The following is a 21,469-nucleotide window of genomic DNA, read 5'->3' as shown; positions in this document are numbered from 1 at the left end:
CCTGAGTTTACAGAGTTGCACTTAAGTACAGCAGCCTACTGTTACTTTATGGATTGAAACTGTTGTGAATGTAAACAAGTAGAGCATGCATGTTTCTGGAGAAAATAAACAATGCATTTGGGTAAATAGGTAAAATGCACTGTAGTGTAAAGCCTAGGGCGGTGCAACCACATCACCTGTTCCCTCCACAGACTGTAGAAATTAACCTGCAGGCAGACAGTCCACAGAGCATAAGTCCCTTCAGACCTCCCACAGCACACAATGAATACAGGGAAACACCAATCACTATGCATACCTTTTGTTGTCTGCTTGCCAAAGGGCAGAAAATACTATATGACCAGGGCTGAGATAAAGTTCCACAATGTATTGTATATGTCGGCCTACGTATAAATAACAAGCAGATTCTTAAGCATTGTTCATTTTCTTATTTATTATTTGTATAAAGCACTTCAGAGTAAACATGTACACATGAGACCAAAATGCAATGGTACGGTAACTATGGAATATAATGAAGCTATCTGCAAGGCAGAAATAGTTTAGCCTATTTTTTTGGTAATGTTGACTACAAAAGAAAAGAGGAAACAAATGCGCATCAGAAATTGGCATTAAAAGATACTGCACAACCAGGGAAACCGAACTGTCAAGTGAGCTCCCTTGGTTTCTTCCAGAGTAATAAGACATACAAATAGCACAATAGAAAAAAGCCAGACAGACACCCAGCTGCTCTCAGTTTACTAGCTATCTACCATAATCCCCCCAAAAATAAAGTAAATACAGGAATACAGAGAATACCCTTCAGGTTTGGTCATTACTAAGGTTTGACCTTATGGCTTCCGTAGATATGCAGCTGTTGACAAGACTAGCTATTAAGATATGCATGCATTTCAATAAGGGAGAGGAGAAAGTTCAGGTGCAACACCTAAACCGCCACCATTTCAGTTTGTCCAAGTTAAATATTGTTATCCACTGTGTAAGGGATGATATGATTATGTATTATATAGTGTACACATCAAGGATATAATTGTAACATAATCAACCGGAGTAGAACTACTCAGAAACACAACCTGTTAACTGGAAAAATACATACATACTTATACCATACAGCATTCTGAAACATGAATTGAGATAGTGTTGCATATCGAAAAGTAACATAGGAAGTTGTCCTCTGTAACATGAGGCATAGTGTTCTTCAGTAACTTTATGTTATGGGCTTACCGCAAATAAGACTGCACAATATTCTGTAGTATACATACCTCCGTTCAAAACAAGGTTGAAATTTTAGGTTTTTGATTGCAGAGTGTTAGTTTTTTTTCAATCACTTTGGTGCAATTTTCACAAGTATGTGATACATTTTCACAACACTTAGTACAAAACAGATGATCAAAAAGGCAGTTTCTAAACTACACACAAATTCAATTGACTAAGTACAACACACATTCACCTTTTCATAAAACTTAAATCAGTGTTTCATCTAGAAATAAATAAGTCTTACATTGCAATACGTTCAAATAAAGTAAATTCTTTTCACAATACAATGCTCACGTTACTTTTGATATGATTGTATTTTTTACTCTTACCTAATCCGAATGGTCTCAATTGATAATCACTTAACCATTTGGTAAACCTGTAGATGTTAAACTGGTTTGTCTACTACAGATTGAGAACTACACCATGAAAATGTTTGTAAAGTATGAACATTAAGTATGATATATAATGTATTATAAACTGGGTGGTTCGAGCCCTGAATGTTGATTGGCTGACAGCCGTGGTATCAGACCGCATACCACAAGTATGAAAAAACATTTATTGTTACTGCTCTAAAATACGTTGGTAACCAGTTTATAATAGCAACAAGGCACCTCGGGGTTTGTGGTATTTGGCCAATATACCACGGCTAGGGGCTGTGTCCAGGCCCTCCGCGATGAGTTGTGCATAAGAACAGCCCTTAGCTGTGGTATACTGGCCATATACCACACCTGTTAATGCCTTATTGCTTAAATATATTATGATGGTGACCCTTTATTTTACTTCACAGTAAGTAAAAAAACAGATATACAAGACCAGATATGTACTGTTTGTAACAATTGAATCCCCTAAATAATTGTCTCGAGGGCCATATTGAGATTATTTTTATTTTTTTAAATTCAGCGGAATGCCGCAGATTTTCCCCCCAGAACCTATTTTTTTGTCGAAAGCTATTTGCCGGCCAGAAAAGGGTCCATTATTTCCCACAGGCCGTATGTTGCTCACCACTACCCTGAACATGTACCCAAAATTACAGGTGTCTTTTTGATTGGGGGGAGGGGTTACACTGCTCTACTATAATTGCATTGGTCAATACAATACTAATTCATAATATGCCATTTATGTAGAGCAGGCACTTTTATCCAAAGTGGCAACAGTGAGTCAACACATTTTCCTGTGACCCCAGTAAGAATTGAACCAAAAACTCTGCGGTGTTGCTAGTGCCATGCTCTTACTGAGCCACATAGGGCCAATAGAACACATAAGTACAATACAATATTATAATACAGGTGGAAGGTGTATGATTGCCATCCCCATGAGTGTGCCACCCTCCTTCAGGCCATGAATGAGGCATGCAATGACATCAATCCAGATCTATGTCAGGCTTGGATTCACCATGTCAACAGGTCTTTCCCCCAGGTGCATGAACAATGAGGACATTTACTGTGTTGATGAGAACCTATGGTCAACTGTTTAAAACTGGCTTGATGCAAACTCGTGCCTGCTAAACATTATGTTTCTTTCATTCATTTAATTTGTTTCATTTGATTACAGTACACCTAGTGTAATTATATCTGAACAATAAATGTATATTTTGCATCAATGACTGAAAGAATGAACACACATGGGATATAAATTTGATTTTCAGTAAATGTTGATGGGTAGTGTAAGTGTATTCCCTAATGTGAAAACAGTGTAATGTGCTGTAATTTACAGTGCTGTAGCATACTACATTTAAAGGGCAATTTTGAAACATGTATCTTGCATGTTTGCTAATGGATTAACTGGTTGTTAAAATAACTAAGTTGAGAAGATATCATGATGCTGTGTTTAGAGTTTTGTACAAAAAAGTTGTGAAAATGTACCACACACACGTGAAAAAAGCACAAAACCGATTGGGGGGAAAAAAAACTAAATGTCTATTGGTAACAATTTTCTTCCACATGTCTTTCTTCATTCCCGGGTGGCCCTTAATAAAGCAAAAGGCTTGTGGGTAGTTGTGTTGGAATGCCAAAGTAGCACAACCAGTCCGTTAAGCCCTCTTCATCCCCCGGCCCATCAAGCAGGCGAACACGGTCATCACCATCTTGGGCTTGACCTCCACCAGGTCGTCTGGGAGAGCGTAGACACGCGCGCCGATCTTCCTCGCCATGGAGACGGCATATCTAAGAGGGGAAATGGGTGGTTTAATTTAATATTGATCAGCACTTTCTTCTATGACTCGACATCTCGGACACATTCCTATTTGTTTAATATTCATTCTTATGACTTCTGAATATATACTTCACAACCCCTCCATATTTCAAATTTTTAACAGATAGTATAGCAAAAAACAGGAACTAATTGAAGCTTGAGTTCTTCTTACAGGTCAATATCAATGATCATCAGGACAGGTAGATCAGTGGAAGACTTACTTGGCGTTCTCCAGCTTGTCCTCGGCTGAGAGGCTACCAGTCTTGACCAGGTCGTAGCTGATGCTTCCAGGTTGGATGGCATCAATCAGGTCCACTACTGGTAAACTGGTGCTGATCTCCTTGTCCTGACAATCAAGAGCAGAGGACACAGTGTCAAATACCTGCTTCACAAATCAGCTCAAGTACAGTGTCAGAATTTGTGGCATGCCAGATTAGGCCTGCTGATTGGAGGATTCAATGTAGTGACTGCATTATCACTACAGAACATAGTTGTATGACAAATGTTGTATGCATCTAACAAAGATATAAACAAATGTATTAAAAACAAACAACCTAAATATATCAATAAAGCTTTACAAACCTTGAAGCTTGAGATCTTGGTTGTTTTCCCTGCCTCTGACAAGGTTGTATTGACCCATTTAACAATGATGTCATCATTAGCTTTTTGTCCATCTCCTAAGTCCTCCAGTACATTCAGCGTATATCTAGGAGATGTCAAGAGTTAGCTCACATATTGGTCAGTTTCTTGGGCACTCGGCAGTGTGCAATGGTCAGCATGTAATCATTGAAGGCCAGTCAAAAGTAAACCAAAAACAATCCATTTATTCATCAAGTTCTGCGTAAGAATTAACAATCCACTGTTTAAATATTCCAGTGCAGGTTTACAAAACATTTGCCCCCATGCTGCCTTACCTCTTCTTTTACGACCCTGATTTACAGAGAAATAATCGTGTGAGAGCATGTCATAAATATTGCTGACAGTGACGCCACAGATACTAGGACTGCACCAGGACTAACTGGCAATTCTAGTTAGTCTACACGCACCACCCACTTCAACACCTGGCCCTGCCTAGCAGAAGCATTGAGACAACAACTGGTTGGTATTTAAGTAACAATGCAAAGCTACATTGGAGCTGCATATTTTGGGTTTCAACAAATAAGATTGTCAAAATATATTTTGTGAGAATATGAAAACAAGACAATTGCCCCTTTGTGAAGTCCTGCCCCCAGATCGCACCAAAGGATAGCAACTGTCGTTGAGTCTGAACACCTCGGACAAGCTCATGATTCAAACGCATGAAAGCCAATGAGAGCTATGGCAAAACAGAGTTTATCAAAAAGTAGCTAAATAACAGTGCACGAGGGGAACTTGCTACTCTGATTTCTGAAATGCAGAGCCTGTTGAAGTATTTTTAGAATCTGAAATTAGACTTTTGTTACTTTGTTTGCTAGCTCAGCTGGTTAGCTAGTGCTTTCTCAATGACCACCAAACCTTGCTAAAGCTAGCTAGCCAGTTAACAAAACATTTTCTCAAAATGTATGTAAGCTAGCTTAGTTAGCTATATTATGAATACAACCATCATCGTCTGTCGATATCAGGATACCACTTGAGAGTACTAATTAGCTCCAAGTGGTTAGTAGTAACGTTGACTGCGTGCATTCAGAGCCATCCAGTGGCTAGCCACACTACAAACTTCATCGTAACAGGTTCCCCTGAAGCAATTGTAATGACAGTCCACCACAACATACCCAATAGTATCCTAATTATCAAGGGATAGTCTGAGTTTAATTTTATTGTGTCGTAAAAACACAGTTTGGCCTCCCGAGTGGCGCAGTGATCAAGGCGCTGCATCGCAGTGCTAGCTGTGCCACTAGAGATTCTGGGTTCGAGTACAGGCTCTGTCACAGCCTGCCACGACCTGGCCGGTATGGGGCGACGCACAATTGGCCCAGCGTCGTCCGGGTTAGGGAGGTTTTGGCCGGCAGGGATGTCCTTGTCCCATCGCACACTAGCGACTCCTGTGGCAGGCCCAGGCGCAGTGCACGCTGACACTGGCGCCAGGTGCAGTGTTTCCTGCAACACATTGGAGCGGCTGACTTCCAGGTTAAGTGGGCATTGTGTCAAGAAGCAGTGCGGCTTGGTTGGGTTGTGTTTTCAGAGGACGCTCGGCTCTCGACCTACGCCTCTTCCGAGTCCGTACCGGAGTTGCAGCGACGAGACTAACTACCAATTGGGTACCACGCAATTGGGGAGAAAACAGGGCAAAAACATTTTTTGAGATTGTTGTGAGGGGTTTTCTCCAGAAGTTTGAATGGGGAATGGAGCTTCCTGGGAAAATGTTGTCTGAGTGGGGCGGTGGTCAGCGAAGAGTAAATTGGAGTCAAATTTCCTTTCAGCGCCTATCCCCTCTTTATTTACCTGTGCGCTCATATGTTTTTCCATAAACATCAAAGTAACAGCAACATATTTTGCAGTGGTGAAAACAGAAAATGTGTCCCTGGTTATGAAAGGTATGTTACATATTGATCTAAGCATGTGCCAGGACTCACCTCCTCATCAGCTGCCACACCAGGGCTAGCGTCAGGGTGGCATTGCCATCGTTCAGGTCCTGCCCACCGATGCCAACGAGAGAGAACTTCGCCGTCGTCTTCCCCAGCTCCACCGCATAGTTGCAGTTCTCCAACTGAGCAGAGAAAACATAGCAGTTGTCAAGAGAAACACACCTTTAGTCTCTCTCCAGAACTGGAGCTGTGTTCTTTTGATCTATGAGCTTCTGAATAGTTGAAGACAGAAACAGTAAATTCTGCCACATGATCATTATTTAGCATTTTTTCAAAGTAAAAATTATAGGAGGAACATACATTTTATTTGAGAATATAGTTTACCTTTTTCATGTTGGTACCAATCTTGGGATATGGTGGTTTGTTGACTTTGTTGGTCCAGTCGACGGGCACTTTGATCTTTTCATAAAGTTGGAGGATGACCAAGGCGTCCGCTAGGTCTCTGTAGAGGAAAGATAATCGTTATATAGGTTACCTGACCCTGTGTATGAATACCACTGGTAGGGAGCAGTAAGGTATTGGCATGTTAATTTTCAATGTAAATAATTAGTTGCATTTGGTACATACCCATACAGATGATTGACATGTGGGTTTACACCCAGGGAATTCATCCAGTTCCGGAATGTTCTTTCTTCTCGTGTCTCACCTAAACAGAAAAGATGTTGGGTGATTTTATGGTCTCAGAGAGTACAATGTACACTGGACAATATCCACCCAGCAATCATAATCAACAGATGTCTAGCTCAGCACCCACCTTCCAGCATCCCCCAGTCGATGTCCTCTCCCTCAGGCTTGGTGAGAGATGGGTACTTGTTGAAGAGATTGGCCACAAAGGCCAGGTTGAGTTTGGGGTTGCCGGCGACGACGTCGGCTGGGGTGACAAACTGTCGACAGCCCAGCCTGTCAGCCTGCTGAAGCATGTTCTCTGCCCTTTTCAGGTCATCCTTCTCCTGCAGGTCATAGACACACCACAGGTTCATACCAGGGACGTATTTTATTTATCCCTTCTGAATGTACGTATATTAACTGAAAACAATTGATTCTCTGTATATGAAATGTGTATATTCTCCGTGAAGGTGCTTACACTGAAGCCTGCCATGCTGATGTCTATGCGTGGTTGATCTTCCTCTGTGCCTTTGGGGGAGATTTGGTTGAGAAGGTGGAAATAGGCTCTGGAGTCCTGAAACAGAGACCGACATCTCGTTTGAACCTCAGCATTGGAAAGATATACAAGTACACTGGGATACAAGGTTGTGCAGGCCACATGGGAACAAGACGACACAGGACACAATGGATAGGTATGCAATGACCATGACGAACAATGGAAATATTAATACTGTACAATGATCTTGATGACACATGTATGAAGCTATTGTCAATTCCTATACATTATGGAAGTTGATCTATGAAGTACCTTTACAGGTTGAAAGGTCTGTCAGCTGAAGAAAAGATACAGTCAGTCAGAAATATCATAAAGCACAGGCATAAAAACCAAAGATATCATCAGAGCAAAGAATTGTTTGCTTTGAAAGAATAGAATTAAGAGTCCAGATTTGGTTGAAGCCTTGATTGTCTAATCAATTTTATTAAGCCATAGTTCCACTTCTTTCTGAGGACAACATAAAACTATTTCACTTTTCACCTTCATTAACCATACAGATACAGTGAATACAAACCAAACATACATGGACCGTACATCCCTACCTTAATGTCGGAGCTGAAGTTATTGATCTTCTGCCAGCCAGCGTTCTCCAGGTGAAAGTTAGCCCAGCGCAACAGCAGCTCCTCTGGAGACAGCTTCATCAGGTCCTCCAGGGTCTCTCCATCTCTCAGCAGAGCAGCCAGGGCTGGGGGGATTCACAGGACATTCGCTCAGCTACAGCACCTCAACACTCACTGACCAAAGAGTTCTTTAACCAGGAAAAGCCACTCCAACACGGAGGACAAACTGGCTGGACGTCATAATGTTGTGATAATAAAAGGAAAGAGACCTTTGTTCCTTGTAATGGGTAAATGTACCATGAGGAATAACACGACGGTTAGATACAGGTTCATGAGTCGCCAAGACAGTGATTGTGCTGTGAAAGTTCCTCACCTTCATTTCTGCTGAGCTCAATGTCAGCAAAAAGGCCGATCTTGATGATCTGCCACAGCAGGCCCAGTACCAGGTGGGGCTTCCCCTCCCTTAGGTCCAGAGCCCCGATGTTCACCACGTGGCAGCCAATAGCAGAGGCCGAGTTCAGAGCCAGGTTCAGATTCTCCTGCAGGATGAAGAAACAAAAAGCTTTGAAGTCCCTTGCAGGAAAGAGAGAAAAACAAACAGGTCCTCCCACATTCATACATGAAACATAAATAGAGATGACAAACTTTATCTATTGGCTAAATCGCTAACAAATCACTCTTTTTTCCCCACAAATTGGTCTTTTGACCAATCACATGATATTTTTTCAGCGCTGACCTGATTGGTCAAAAGACCAATTAGTGATAGAAATATCAGAATTGGGCTGTGTTTCTAGGCAGCCTAAGAATATGTATGTGACCAGTCTGGTTGAGTTTGTACAGACCTGTATTGTGAACGGTGTCAACTTCTTCTTGTTTATGGTCCTCTCGTCAATCGTGTCTGGCACCGACAGGTTGATCATTTTACTACAGGAGCACATACACAGCTGGTTTATGAGGGGTCCTAATGTTGGGAGACGCAGATATGGCCCATTTCAACCAACCAGGTGTAAGGAAAATTAGCTGTGTTAGGGGCTGTAAGGGCAGAATTACACAGAACAAAGCGATTTATAAAAGTATGTCTCACCAGAGAACGATGCCGTCGCCCATGGCCTTGAAGAGGGAATCTGAGTTGGGGTCCATGGGCAGGGCGTGCTTGCAGTCAGGGTCATTCTCCAGCGCTGTGTTGAGCCAGTTAACAAACGCGTACCGCTCCTCCTCTGCACAGGGCAGCACAGGGAAACTCTCAGCCAACACAACCAGCACCACTTTATACACCTTCTCTCACTACATGGGAATAATGTTATGTTTCACATCCAAGGAAACCCAGTTATTGGTTTTGATTGACTAGGGCCCCTAGTGTAGAGTAGGTAATCAATCCACTATGAGATGATAGACAGAGAGCATCTACCAAAACTCATGAGAAAGGTTCCCTTAAATTAGATCAAAAGGCCTATACACTGAGTAAACAAAACATTAGGAACACATTCCTAATATTTAGTTGCACCCCCTCACAACAGCCTCAATTCGTCAGGGCATGGACTCTACAAGGTGTTGAAAGCATTCCACAGGGAGGCTGACCCATGTTGACTCCAATGCTTCCCACAGTTGTGTCAAGTCAGCTGGATGTCCTTTGGGTGGTGGACCATTGTTGATATATACAGAAAACTATTGAGCACAAAAAAACCCAGCAGTGTTGCAGTTCTTAAATATTTAGTCTTGGCCATTCACTCTATGAATGGCACACATACACAATCCTCATCTACACTGATTGAAGTGGATTTAACAAATGGATTTAACAAGTTTAACAATAGGGGATCATACCTTTAACCTGTATTCACCTGGTCAGTCTCATGAAGAGCACGTGTTCTTACTATTTTGTACACACTGTGTATATACACAGTACAGCATACTGTAATGCAATCCCATCAACATTAGTAGAAGGAGACTGAGCAGCTCACCAGAGAAGGAGTGTTGCGTGCCCTCACTGGACTGCGTAGATGTACCCCCAATGGCCAGGATCCCCTCCTTCCTGTTAATGGCCTTGCGGAAGCTTTTGGCAATGTCACTGCTCTTCAACTCCTGGAATATCTGCAGTAGAAGGGGCAAAGTGCATTTTAGCTTCAACGGCCAACCTCTTCAAGATCCTAATACATTTCTGCTTATATTATGTTCAGTTATTATCATAAGCATTATTACAAGATAAATCAGTGTAAGCCTGCAATGGTGTTGCAGGCTTAGCAACAAAAACACAGGTGTTTAGCAGGAAGCCAAGCGCCTCTGTGAACCAAACGTTTTTATCCTCCTTTCTAATTCAACATGTTACAGGATACTGTACGAAGTCTACACCAGACCACAAACATAGGATCAAGTGGTGTTAGCCTACACTGCCCATGCACTGTAGATAGAGGTCCATGGAAAACACAATAGTAGGCATTTTTTATTATTTAACTACGCAAGTCTGTAAATAAGAATTTGTTCTTAACTATGACAGCCTACACCGGCCAAACCCGGACGATGCTGGGCCAACTGTGCGCCGTCCTATGGGACTCCCAATCACGGCTGGTTGTGATACAGCCTGGATTCGGACCAGGGTGTCTGTAGTGACGCCTCTTGCACTGAGATGAAGTGCCTTAGACCGCTGTGCCACTTGGGAGCCCAAAATGTACCTTCATAAGTAATGACTGTCTGTTATTTAATTTACTTTCAATTATCTGGATATGGTTTACAATTATCTTAATCTCATACTGTACCCACCATATTTTAAATGAAAACACCCCCCCCCCCCCCCCCCAAAAAAAAAGTTCCTCTCGTCATTGAGCTATGAGAAATGGACTAAAATAGAGAGATTAGTAATAATTATTTTATTTTTGGATTCCATTGGTCAAATTATTGCTCTAAATAGAGACTGGCACAGGCCAATAAATTACTGTTCTCTCATCATGGGTGAAACGAAATACAGGAACTCACCATCTGACCTCATTTCCTCATTCCTGTGTGTGCTTTAGTGGACACTCAATTGACACGTTAAAGAGATAGTTCACAAGAATTTCAAAGGGGAACTTGATTTCACAAAGGAGACAAAAGATGGTCCCCTTAGTCAGACAGGGATAGGCAGAACTCCCAACAACAAATCCCTCATTAACTGGAACAAACTCGCAAAACCTGACTCGCTGACACCAACTCCCTGAGGATGACTGGCCAAACCTGACTTGCTGAAACCCGACTCCCTTAGGATGACTAACACACAACTGTTAAACATGACTCACCGACAGAAACTCATCAAAGCTGATCTTGTTGTCCTTGTTGCGATCCAGCTTCTGAATGATCTCCCTGACTTTGTAGCCAGGCAGGGGAAGGTTGGCCTCCTTGAACAGTTCATGGAGCTCATAGTCACAGATGGATCCATTGCCATCGAGGTCTACAAAAGCACAGACAGACCGCAGTTTGAGCATATTTTCTAAATACGTTTCAGCTAACACACAATACTTTTTTGCTTCAATCCTTGGGCTGGTTCACAAACAATAGAAAAAAAGCAGGCAAGGGACATGTAAGTGAAAGTCAATAACTAAAAAGTCAGGGACAGTACAATGAAGCAGTTGTAGACTTGTAGCCTATGTAACAAACATGTATTATGAAACAAGCCATACTGGTCGTACTAATGTAGCAAATCAAATCAATCAACTGTAAAATCACAGATGTAGCCAACTCACCAATTTTGCCAAACGCCTCTCGCAGCTCCTCCAGCTCGTCTTTGGAGATCTTTCCTGCCATGTTGATGGAAATGACTGAAGGTGGTCAGTCAAGAGAGGTGGGTCCTGTGCAGACAAACAGGTTGGTACATTAGAGAGAGACAGGGAACAGAAGTCCTGAACCGGTCAGATCATGAGCAGCAGAAGGGGAAATGACAGTAAGGGGATACCATTACATTACTTCCCTTACGAGCAACCCTCTCTGTAACAATATGACCCTCCATGACCTCTTAGCGGGTCTGGAGGAGAAGAGGACACCAGTATTGGTCCTGTCTACTGAGCATTTGAATCCTTGTTGCAGTGGGAGGGAACGGAAGATAGTGTCACTTTAGCATGACAGATGACTTATTCTGTGCTCACTTGGCTGGAACCTGAGCTCACACAGAGACACTAGAGCACTGCTGCCTCACTGACCACTCCACATCAGCACGTGTCTAATTGGATATTAGGTTACTACAGTATGTTCATATAAATGATAGATAACCCCACTTGAAGGATGTCACTCTTGGTAGGCCTATTTAGAGTCAGATTAAGTGCAGTTAGTAGGGGGGGGGGGGTGAAAGGCAATAGCGGTGAGAGGTCACAACTCAGGAATGAGCCAGCCGTAAGTATTTTGGCGATAGTCACCCTTCACATTGAAATATTTGTCTCACTATTCAAGGGCACCAACAAATACCAACCAGAGATAACAGAATACAATCCATTCCACACGCTTTCATGTTTCCTTCACCAACGTTTGCTGATTTGTAGGCCCTAGTGATCTCCATTCTTCTCATGGATAAGTACTTCGTTGAGGCACCGCCACCCCTCCCATGTTGAAGGGGTATAGAAATGCAGTAAACAGGTCTGTCTATAAAAATAGGCTACATCAGCTGCATACATGTACATTTTTGTCATTTAGCAGACACTCCTACCCAGAGTGACTTACAGCATCAATTAGGTTTATGTGCCTTGCTCAAGGGCACAGACAGAATTTCCACCTTGTAGGCTTGGGGATTTGACCCAGCGATCTTTCAGTTACTGGCCTAACTCTCTTAACCCCTAGGCTACCTGCCGCCCTGTACTGTTCCCACTCTGCGCCATCCAAAGCTAAACCGGAATAAGCACATTCTCCTTCCATAAAGAGTTCACCCATGAAGGCAAGCACTGACAAAATACTCACAAGTATGAATGCAATTACAATGTTCTTTAACAAATTACTCCTCCCTGAAGACATAGGCTTGGGAATCTGGATTCCTCACAATCATGCTTTCAGAACATAATTAATAGGCTTGGGTAGTATACCGTTTATACTTTGGGAAAAGCCACAGGATGGCTCTTCAATACCCCAGAGTGCTGTAGCGTGTAAAAATCGTATGTCCTCGGTTGCAACACTCACTACCTAGTTCCAAACTGCCTCTGAAGCACCGTCAGCACAAAAACTGTTCGATGGGAGCTTCATGAAATGGGTTTCCGTGGCCGAGCAGCTGCACACAAGGCTAAGATCACCATGTGCAATGCCAAGCATTGGCTGAAGTGGTGTAAAGCTTGTTGCCATTGGACTCCGGAGAAGTGGAAAGAGTTCTCTGGAGTGATGAATCATTCTTCCCCATCAGGCAGTCCAATGGACAAATCTGGGTTTGGCGGATGCCAAGAGAACGCTACCTGCCCCTTGCATAGTGCCAACTGTAAAGTTTTGTGGAGGAGGAATAAATGGTATGGGGCTTCAAAAAAAATCCTCTCTTCATGGTTTGGCCTAGGCCCCTTAGTTCCAGTGAAGGGAAACACTACAGCATACAATGATATTCTAAACAATTCTGTGCTTCCAACTTAGGGGCAAAAGTTTGGGAAGACCCTTTCCTGTTTCAGCATGACCTATTTATAGTGCAGTGAAGTGCACAGAGCAAGGTCCATACAGAAATGGCTTGTCGAGATCGGTGTGAAAGAACATGACTGGCCAACACAGAGCCCTGACCTCAACCCCATTGGGATGAATTGGAACGCCGACTAAATCGCCCAACATCAGTGCCAGACCTCATTAATGCTCGTGGCTGAATGGAAGCAAGTTCCTGCAGCAATGTTCCAACATCTAGAGGAAAGCCTTCCCAGAAGAGTGGAGGCTGTCGTAGCAGTAAAGGGGGACCAACTCCATTAATGCCCATGAGTTTTGAATGAGATGTTCGACAAGCAGGTGTCCACATACACCACATGACCAAAAGTATCAAGATCAAGCAGCAGAGACAATCCCCTCCTGGATTAAGATCCCTGCTGCCGAATATTTGTTTTGTCTTTGCTGCAAGCTATGTTTTGAGATACTTTCATAACTTCATGGGCTGGGTTGTCTGTCCTAGAGGTAAATGTTTGCATGTACTCGTTAGCATTTACCTAGCATGCGATATGAGAAGTCCTTAGTACTTGTTAGCATTCTGGTAAGTGTTGGTTTTTGGCCTTTTATTATACAAAAAGAATAATAAATTACGCCCCTTGTGTGTACTACTGATAAAACTGTATATCCCGGGATGGCACAGGCAAGGTATGGAGATCTGGATACAGCACAACCCTAACAACTAACATGTCGGATGGGCTATACAATACAGTGAGTCAGTGCATAACAAAATGTCCTTGCTAAATATAAGTCCTGGGTATGAAGAAATTATCTATGATAATAGATCAATTGATTAGAGAGGCCTAAATCATGAGTCATGACCATAAATAAGATGGCAATATCAGTCAGTTCAGTTCCTCCAATGGGACCAATTTCTCCTAATCTGCATCTGGCATCACAGGCACACATTCAACAGGACGAACAAAGGACAAAAGACAAGACAGAATGTGTAATCACTGCCATGAATGAAGATCATTGATTGCCTTGACACTCACATAAACTAAAGGGGCAAAGAGGTGCTTTGGTTTCTGCTTATGACACTCACACTCCTTATCAAGCAGCTGGAAATGAAATTCAGTCAAAACCATACAAGGCAATCGTTTTCCCCCCAGAGAGTAGCAATTTCCTATGTGAGTCATGCAGGGGCATTTCCCCAATAATCAAACCATCTCATTCTGCAAGTTGAAATTCAAAATTACAGGGCGCAAAACTGCTAGAATAGTCCTACAACATGGGGGGGGGGGGGGTAAATTTAGCTTAGCCTGATCAAAATTCACACATCCTCACACCCATACCTCTTGTTTATTTTGTATTGTTTAGCCATTGTAAGACTATACAACGAGAGAAAACATACAACCCTAAGTAAACCTTTGTATTATCACTAGGAAAATTACCAACCATGTGAATGACTATTACTGTGTAACTGTATTTGAGCCTCGCCTGGATGTGAAATGAGGCCACTGGAGTCAGACCAGCCATAATAAGGGACTCCAAACATTACCTCATATGCCAACCCCTGTCACACCCCAGACAGAAAGAGAGAGGGAGAGAAAGCGAACGAATGAGAGAGAGGGGGTGGGGGTTACATACACAGAGCAAAAATGGAGGCGGTAGAGAAGTAGTGTGCACACTGTAGAGTATAATCATTACTGGTATAGAAGAATAAGGACATTGTAATGTGAACCATCATGTCTAGACATGGGGATAAACGTTAAGAATAACATCTCTGTCAACACCTAAAAATAGCAGGCCTCAATGGCAGTTGACAGAACAAGCTGTTTTTGGACGGGTGACAAAGTTAAATACATTGGACGGATACAGGTAACAATGTTCTCTGAATAGAAGTACATTTGCATAATAGCACGATCACAGAATGTGATATGATTCAAATGCATTATTCAAATTGACAATGCTTTGCTTAGCAGCAAGTCAACGCAACAATGTACACATAATTATAACATCTTGACATATGGCTAGGCACTCAAGACTAGTACAAGACCAGAGGATTTAAAGAAAAGTTATTCTGCGACTAATACTAGCCCCACCTCCACGGCAATTAGACACTTTGCAGCAGCCGGCGACAGCTGTTAATTGCCACAACATACAAAACATTTACAAGTTTGAACTGATCTTTCTGACAGTTGAGTCAGATCAGGGGAGGGTTCCCAGATGGTAGAGACAACAGGGTAGAGCCAAGACCACACCTTGCCAGTGCTTCACCCGCCCCGTCCGTGACATGGGAAATGTAAGGCACATAAATAGAATGGGCACCCCTCCCAAGTGTGGTCAAGTTCATGTGCACACACCCAGCGAGCTCCTACAGGAACATGAGGATTTTCTGCACCGTCAGCTTTCCACTTACATGTGATATCTTGAGCCTATTCTAAACTACATGTTCTTTATGACATTACAGCTCAACTTCCTGTCAGCTTGTGTGGGTACAAGATAAGCATAATTATGTTTACTGACAGGTGACTCACTGACAGATCCTAAAGATCAACAAACCACACTGTGACCCATTCCAACATGGTTAGAAAGAACAGCTTTCTGCCCGTGAAAAACAGCTGACACATTGCTGATGTGCCAATGCTAAAACCAAACTTTGGGCTTAAAGCTGCACTATGCAGAAATTGCTCCGCCATTTCCTTGTTGCAAAAAGTCTAAATAAATTTCAGTTTGTGACAAAACAAGCACGTATAGTGTAGATAATCATTGTACCATCTAAATCGCTGTGAAATATATTTTTCATAACCAAACATATTGTATTTTCAGCTGTTTAAAGCTGGTAAACATAAAAAACAAAACTTAACAGGAAGCAGACATAGCCCACACAGCACAGATATACCGCTTCTTAGACTTGCTTTCAATGTGAATGACCGATCTATTACTAACATTTCTATGTGAATTTGGAAGAGTAGCCCAAAAAGTTACTTATTGCAGCTTTAACTGGCCATGGCAAAGCTATGCGATTACTCATTTTATGAATAAGGACAACAAAAATCAGACCATACTAAGACAGAAGAATGAGCCAGCTATAATGCATTCACTCACAGAGAAAGGAACTAGACTAGCCAGGAAAATATATTAACAAAGATTATTTATATACACTACTATACTTCACCTCTTCCTCTCGGTCTTCACTGCACTATAAATAGGTCTAAACATGTCATGCCTAACTTATGTTTACTCCACCACAAAATGCACACATTTGTACAAATGTATGCACAAAGTATTGTCTATAGGGGTTGTTACTAGCAAATGGATATAAAATATGCACTGTGGAATGACTGTCCTTGCATCCTTAGCTATGTCTAGGAATGTGAGTGACTAGCCTAAATTTATTTCCCTGGCTCCATCCCTCTGCTTCATACTAAAAGTGCTGAGGATGACTTGGGCTTAAACACAATCTCAAGATTGTGGCTTTAACACACACACATGCATTGGGTGAAAAAAAATTGTATGAACAGTATGGCATTATCTCCCACAAAGTAAAAAGAAGTAGGCAACAGGTATCAGGCAACAGGTATCCTGCATGCATGGAAAGAATGTCATCAGACTGGTGACTGAATTCTTGAAGCAGCCAGTTATTTGGTCTACGCATAGCAAGCAGCAAGACATCACCATGGTTGAGAATGCTGCCTACATGGGAGAGAGGATATGTATGATAGTATTATAGTCAGTAATGTAACAATTCCTAACCATTATCAGTCAGCACTAATATTTAGGACATTTTTCAAATCCCCTATAATATTGAAACATTGCTTCAAAATAAATAGTATAGGTCATGGTGTAATATTTCTGAGGATAATAGTTATTTCGAATGTAATTCAAAACATTGCCAATAGTCTGGCTGGTATGTACTTATTTGGGTAGGCTACGAACAAAAAAAGTACGTTTTTGAGGGCGCAGTAGACTATGTGGCACGAGTCTACTCCCTGTTTGACTTTACGGCAGGCTACTAGGTTAGGTCGTACAAACATATCGGCACTTTAATAGGCGCGGGATAGAAGAATACTCATCAAATATCCTGTCATGTCGGCAGAAAACAACCAACTGCAGCTGCCACTTTTCATGGCAGACGCAATTAACGTTAGCTAGCTAACGCTACTGATTGTTCTTCCAGGTGCAATGAGTGGGTGGTAAAATGGATGCAAAATGGTATTCCCCGTCGTCCTTTCCCAACATATTTTTTTTAATATATTGCAATTTTAAAGATCTTAACGTTACCAATCACGTATTCACCCTAAAAAAAAAAGCAATTTCCCCAAGTAAAGTTGGGACGATGAACGAATAACGTAGCTGGCTGGCTTGGGTTGCTAGCTAAATGGCTAACAGATGCGAACGTACTGCAAGCTAAAAATAAAAAGCAAACAGGCAAACTAATACTGTAATGGATGAACAATTCGAACGTTTTTAACAAGTTTCAACAAACCATGATGTACTTTTTTGAATCTTAAGAATAACTTACTTTAGCTAACTAGATACCCCCCAAATTCCACAAACGTCCAGCTCGAGCCCAGAGACTTCCTCCCTCATCCAGCAAGGCACGGAAAAGTGAGCGGGTGGAATGTTATCCCCGCCCGCTGACTACCCATTAGGTGTTCAGAGTAGCCAGAACATTCCAACCCTACCGTTACACTGGGCTGCACTGGGGTCGGAACGCCATCATGGTTAGATTAAGAGAGCTGAGATATTGTTTGGAAAACGTTCCTCAGTGCAGGGATGTGATATGCTACTGTACACCTAACATTTACCTTTATCCAAACTGATACATTGAGAAGATTGAAATATTGCTTATTTTTCAAGAAAATGGTTGTTTTTGTCCTCATGCTAGCTAGTAGCAGCCACTGCAGCCATTTTGGAATGGCTGTGTCAGCCAATTAGTTATTTTGTTGTTCAACACAACATGCTATTCGATAATAGAGTCCCACAGTGAAGGTGTCATAATATCCATCAAACAAAGAGGTCAAACAGGGAAATGAGTCCAGTCATTTTTACACACCATTCATTTTTCCCATAGGAAAAATGAAAATGTGTTTCGTATAGGCTTACCCTGTCATGATGTTTTGATAACCATGTAAATCTCTCTCAAGGACAAGGTGACTTTTATCAATATATTCAGCTCTATTTATTCTCATATTCCAAAATGCTAATTAGCATCAAAGAAGACATCCTGCAAGACTAAAAATCCATGCAAGCTCCTGCACATAATCTCTAACTGAAACCTTTGCTAAACAGGCATTGTGTCAATTTAAAACTTGCACAAGATAGTTCACAGAATTGTCAATTTAAAGACATTTAACCAATTTATTCATTACAACATTTAGTTAATCGAGTTAATCCAGAGATTTTTTTTTACCTTTGCCTCGATTCAGCAGTCTTGTCCAGATCACCATGGTATTTGTAGTTCTTTATGATAGCCACATTAGCAGCTAATTAGAATTTCATTTTTTCAGGGTAAATACAGCCGAATATATTGATACAGTGCCTTGCGAAAGTATTCGGCCCCCTTGAACTTTGCGACCTTTTGCCACATTTCAGGCTTCAAACATAAAGATATTAAACTGTATTTTTTTGTGAAGAATCAACAACAAGTGGGACACAATCATGAAGTGGAACGACATTTATTGGATATTTCAAACTTTTTTAACAAATCAAAAACTGAAAAATTGGGCGTGCAAAATTATTCAGCCCCCTTAAGTTAATACTTTGTAGCGCCACCTTTTGCTGCGATTACAGCTGTAAGTCGCTTGGGGTATGTCTCTATCAGTTTTGCACATCGAGAGACTGAATTTTTGACTGAATTTTTTCAGCAGTTTTCAGTTCTTTCCACAGATTCTCGATTGGATTCAGGTCTGGACTTTGACTTGGTCATTCTAACACCTGGATATCGTTTATTTTTGAACCATTCCATTGTAGATTTTGCTTTATGTTTTGGATCATTGTCTTGTTGGAAGACAAATCTCCGTCCCAGTCTCAGGTCTTTTGTAGACTCCATCAGGTTTTCTTCCAGAATGGTCCTGTATTTGGCTCCATCCATCTTCCCTTCAATTTTAACCATCTTCCCTGTCCCTGCTGAAGAAAAGCAGGCCCAAACCATGATGCTGCCACCACCATGTTTGACAGTGGGGATGGTGTGTTCAGGGTGATGAGCTGTGTTGCTTTTACGCCAAACATAACGTTTTGCATTGTTGCCAAAAAGTTCAATTTTGGTTTCATCTGACCAGAGCACCTTCTTCCACATGTTTGGTGTGTCTCCCAGGTGGCTTGTGGCAAACTTTAAACAACACTTTTTATGGATATCTTTAAGAAATGGCTTTCTTCTTGCCACTCTTTCATAAAGGCGCATTTATATGGAGACTTGATTACACACAGGTGGATTGTATTTATCATCATTAGTCATTTAGGTCAACATTGGATCATTCAGAGATCCTCACTGAACTTCTGGAGAGAGTTTGCTGCACTGAAAGTAAAGGGGCTGAATAATTTTGCACGCCCAATTTTTCCGTTTTTGATTTGTTAAAAAAGTTTGAAATATCCAATAAATGTCGTTCCACTTCATGATTGTGTCCCACTTGTTGTTGATTCTTCACAAAAAAATACAGTTTTATATCTTTATGTTTGAAGCCTGAAATGTGTAAAAAGGTCGCAAAGTTCAAGGGGGCCGAATACTTTCGCAAGGCACTGTAAATCACCTTGTCCTAGAGCGGTTATCAAAACGTCACACCAGGGTAAGCCTTTGAGCAGAAAATGTGTCAGACAAAGCAAGAGCTGATGCTGGAGCATTTTGTGGGGCTTTCAAGGCAACTGGGAACTCTGAAAAATACGAGGTCAAATCATGACGTCAGTGATCTTTAGGTCGAAAAGTTGGTGCCCTAGAAAGAGTCAGAGATTTCCGAGTTCCCAGTTGTTAACTCAGCATCAAACGGCAACGGAAGGAAGACTTCATCAGCGTGTCACACACCACTTTGTAATGAGCTGGAGGCAGTACTCATTTTGAAAACATATAATTAATTGTTTGAAACCTGAACGTTTGAATACATATTATGAGGCATGTCTTACCTTGCTTCACAGTAGTCTATTAGAACTCCTCTCTTTCTAAATTTCTAACAGTTATTTTAATCTCTGTCACATGAAACTGCTCTCATGTGCAGTGCCCTTTTGACAATGCTGTTTTCCTGCTAATTACATTACAGAACGAATATTCGGGCATAGCCTACTGCCTTGTGTGCATTGCTGCGCTTATGTGAAAAAATTATAGTTTATCAACATTTAAAGCTAAACGTTCTGATCTGTTGCATCAGACTCATTGCTTTTTAATTTTTTTTTATGTAGCATAGGTTGTACGAATTTGGGATCTATCGCCCGACAACTGTCCCAGAGTCGGTTTGGAATAGGCTAGTTCTTTCTCGACAAGCTGACCAATAAAATAGGTAGCCTAAACTTTTCTTCTATAATAGATTGATATAGGCTAATGATTTTGCTGTTTGTTACTCATCTTATTGGCTGATGAAAATGAAGTGTGGGCAGTTATTCTAACATGTTTAAAGTGCACATCAGAATTCAGTAAGCAGATCATTGCATCCTCGACTTGCATGTTCTGTTAATATGAATTACCATATTCTAAATGTGATTTTTGTCATTCTTAGCACCGTGGATGGATGCACTAATCAGGTTACGCACCCAATGCATAGGGGTCCGGTAAATTTCTCAAATGTCTGGTAAATTAAAATGTTGCTGCTCAAATGTCCGGCGCCACATTTTCCTAATTGAAACCCTGCTACCAAGTGGGAAACTCAGGATCCGACGTCCGCCTAAGTTAGCAAGTCTGACATTTTTTCAGTTTCCGACATGAAGTGGACTCGGCATCAATCTAACCATCATGGCGTTCCGACCCCAGAGCAGCTCACTGTAAACAAGCGTAATGGTAGGGTCCAGATGTTCTGGCAAGTGAATGGCAGTCTGCCCATCACATAGAAGTCATGTTCCCCTGCTCAGGCCAGGCAAGGCCCTGGGCAAAGATGGTGGATAGATTAAGATAGTTCACTCATGCGGTTTATCTTTTTTTTTTATGGTAAATTCCGGTCTACTTAAATGGGTGAGTCTCCCATAGACGCCAAAGCAATCGAGGG

At 41.7% G+C, this 21,469-nt stretch overlaps 1 protein-coding gene across 1 annotated transcript; it reads right to left on the bottom strand.

The window, feature by feature from the left end:
• Positions 1-410: 410 nt before the first annotated feature.
• LOC110533811 (plastin-3) lies at positions 411-17,957 on the bottom strand. Its single transcript, XM_021618337.2, has 16 exons — positions 17,806-17,957; positions 11,435-11,539; positions 10,991-11,142; positions 9,683-9,812; positions 8,809-8,941; positions 8,567-8,648; positions 8,098-8,263; positions 7,707-7,849; positions 7,087-7,182; positions 6,757-6,952; positions 6,570-6,648; positions 6,327-6,444; positions 5,991-6,124; positions 4,021-4,144; positions 3,660-3,784; positions 411-3,410 (listed from the first exon to the last, which is right to left on the bottom strand). Exons 2-16 carry the CDS (start codon positions 11,493-11,495, stop codon positions 3,278-3,280), a joined length of 1,872 nt encoding a protein of 623 aa, XP_021474012.1. The 5' UTR covers positions 11,496-11,539; positions 17,806-17,957; the 3' UTR covers positions 411-3,277.
• Between the last annotated feature and the right edge of the window lie 3,512 nt (positions 17,958-21,469).

This window comes from Oncorhynchus mykiss, chromosome 10 (assembly GCF_013265735.2).
Source record: "Oncorhynchus mykiss isolate Arlee chromosome 10, USDA_OmykA_1.1, whole genome shotgun sequence".
Classification (NCBI taxonomy): Eukaryota; Metazoa; Chordata; class Actinopteri; order Salmoniformes; family Salmonidae; genus Oncorhynchus; species Oncorhynchus mykiss.
The sequence above is the reverse complement of the archived record's forward strand: the minus strand, read 5'-3'. Positions and strand labels throughout refer to the sequence as shown.

Excerpts from the sequence above, each read along its gene's own strand:
- LOC110533811 (XM_021618337.2), bottom strand. The coding sequence starts at position 11,495 with ATGGCAGGAAAGATCTCCAAAGACGAGCTGGAGGAGCTGCGAGAGGCG. Across the intron at positions 6,953-7,086 it reads TCAGCATGGCAGGCTTCAGT|GAGAAGGATGACCTGAAAAG; the intron begins GTAAGCACCTTC and ends TATGACCTGCAG. Across the intron at positions 3,785-4,020 it reads CCAAGATCTCAAGCTTCAAG|GACAAGGAGATCAGCACCAG; the intron begins GTTTGTAAAGCT and ends CTTGATTGTCAG.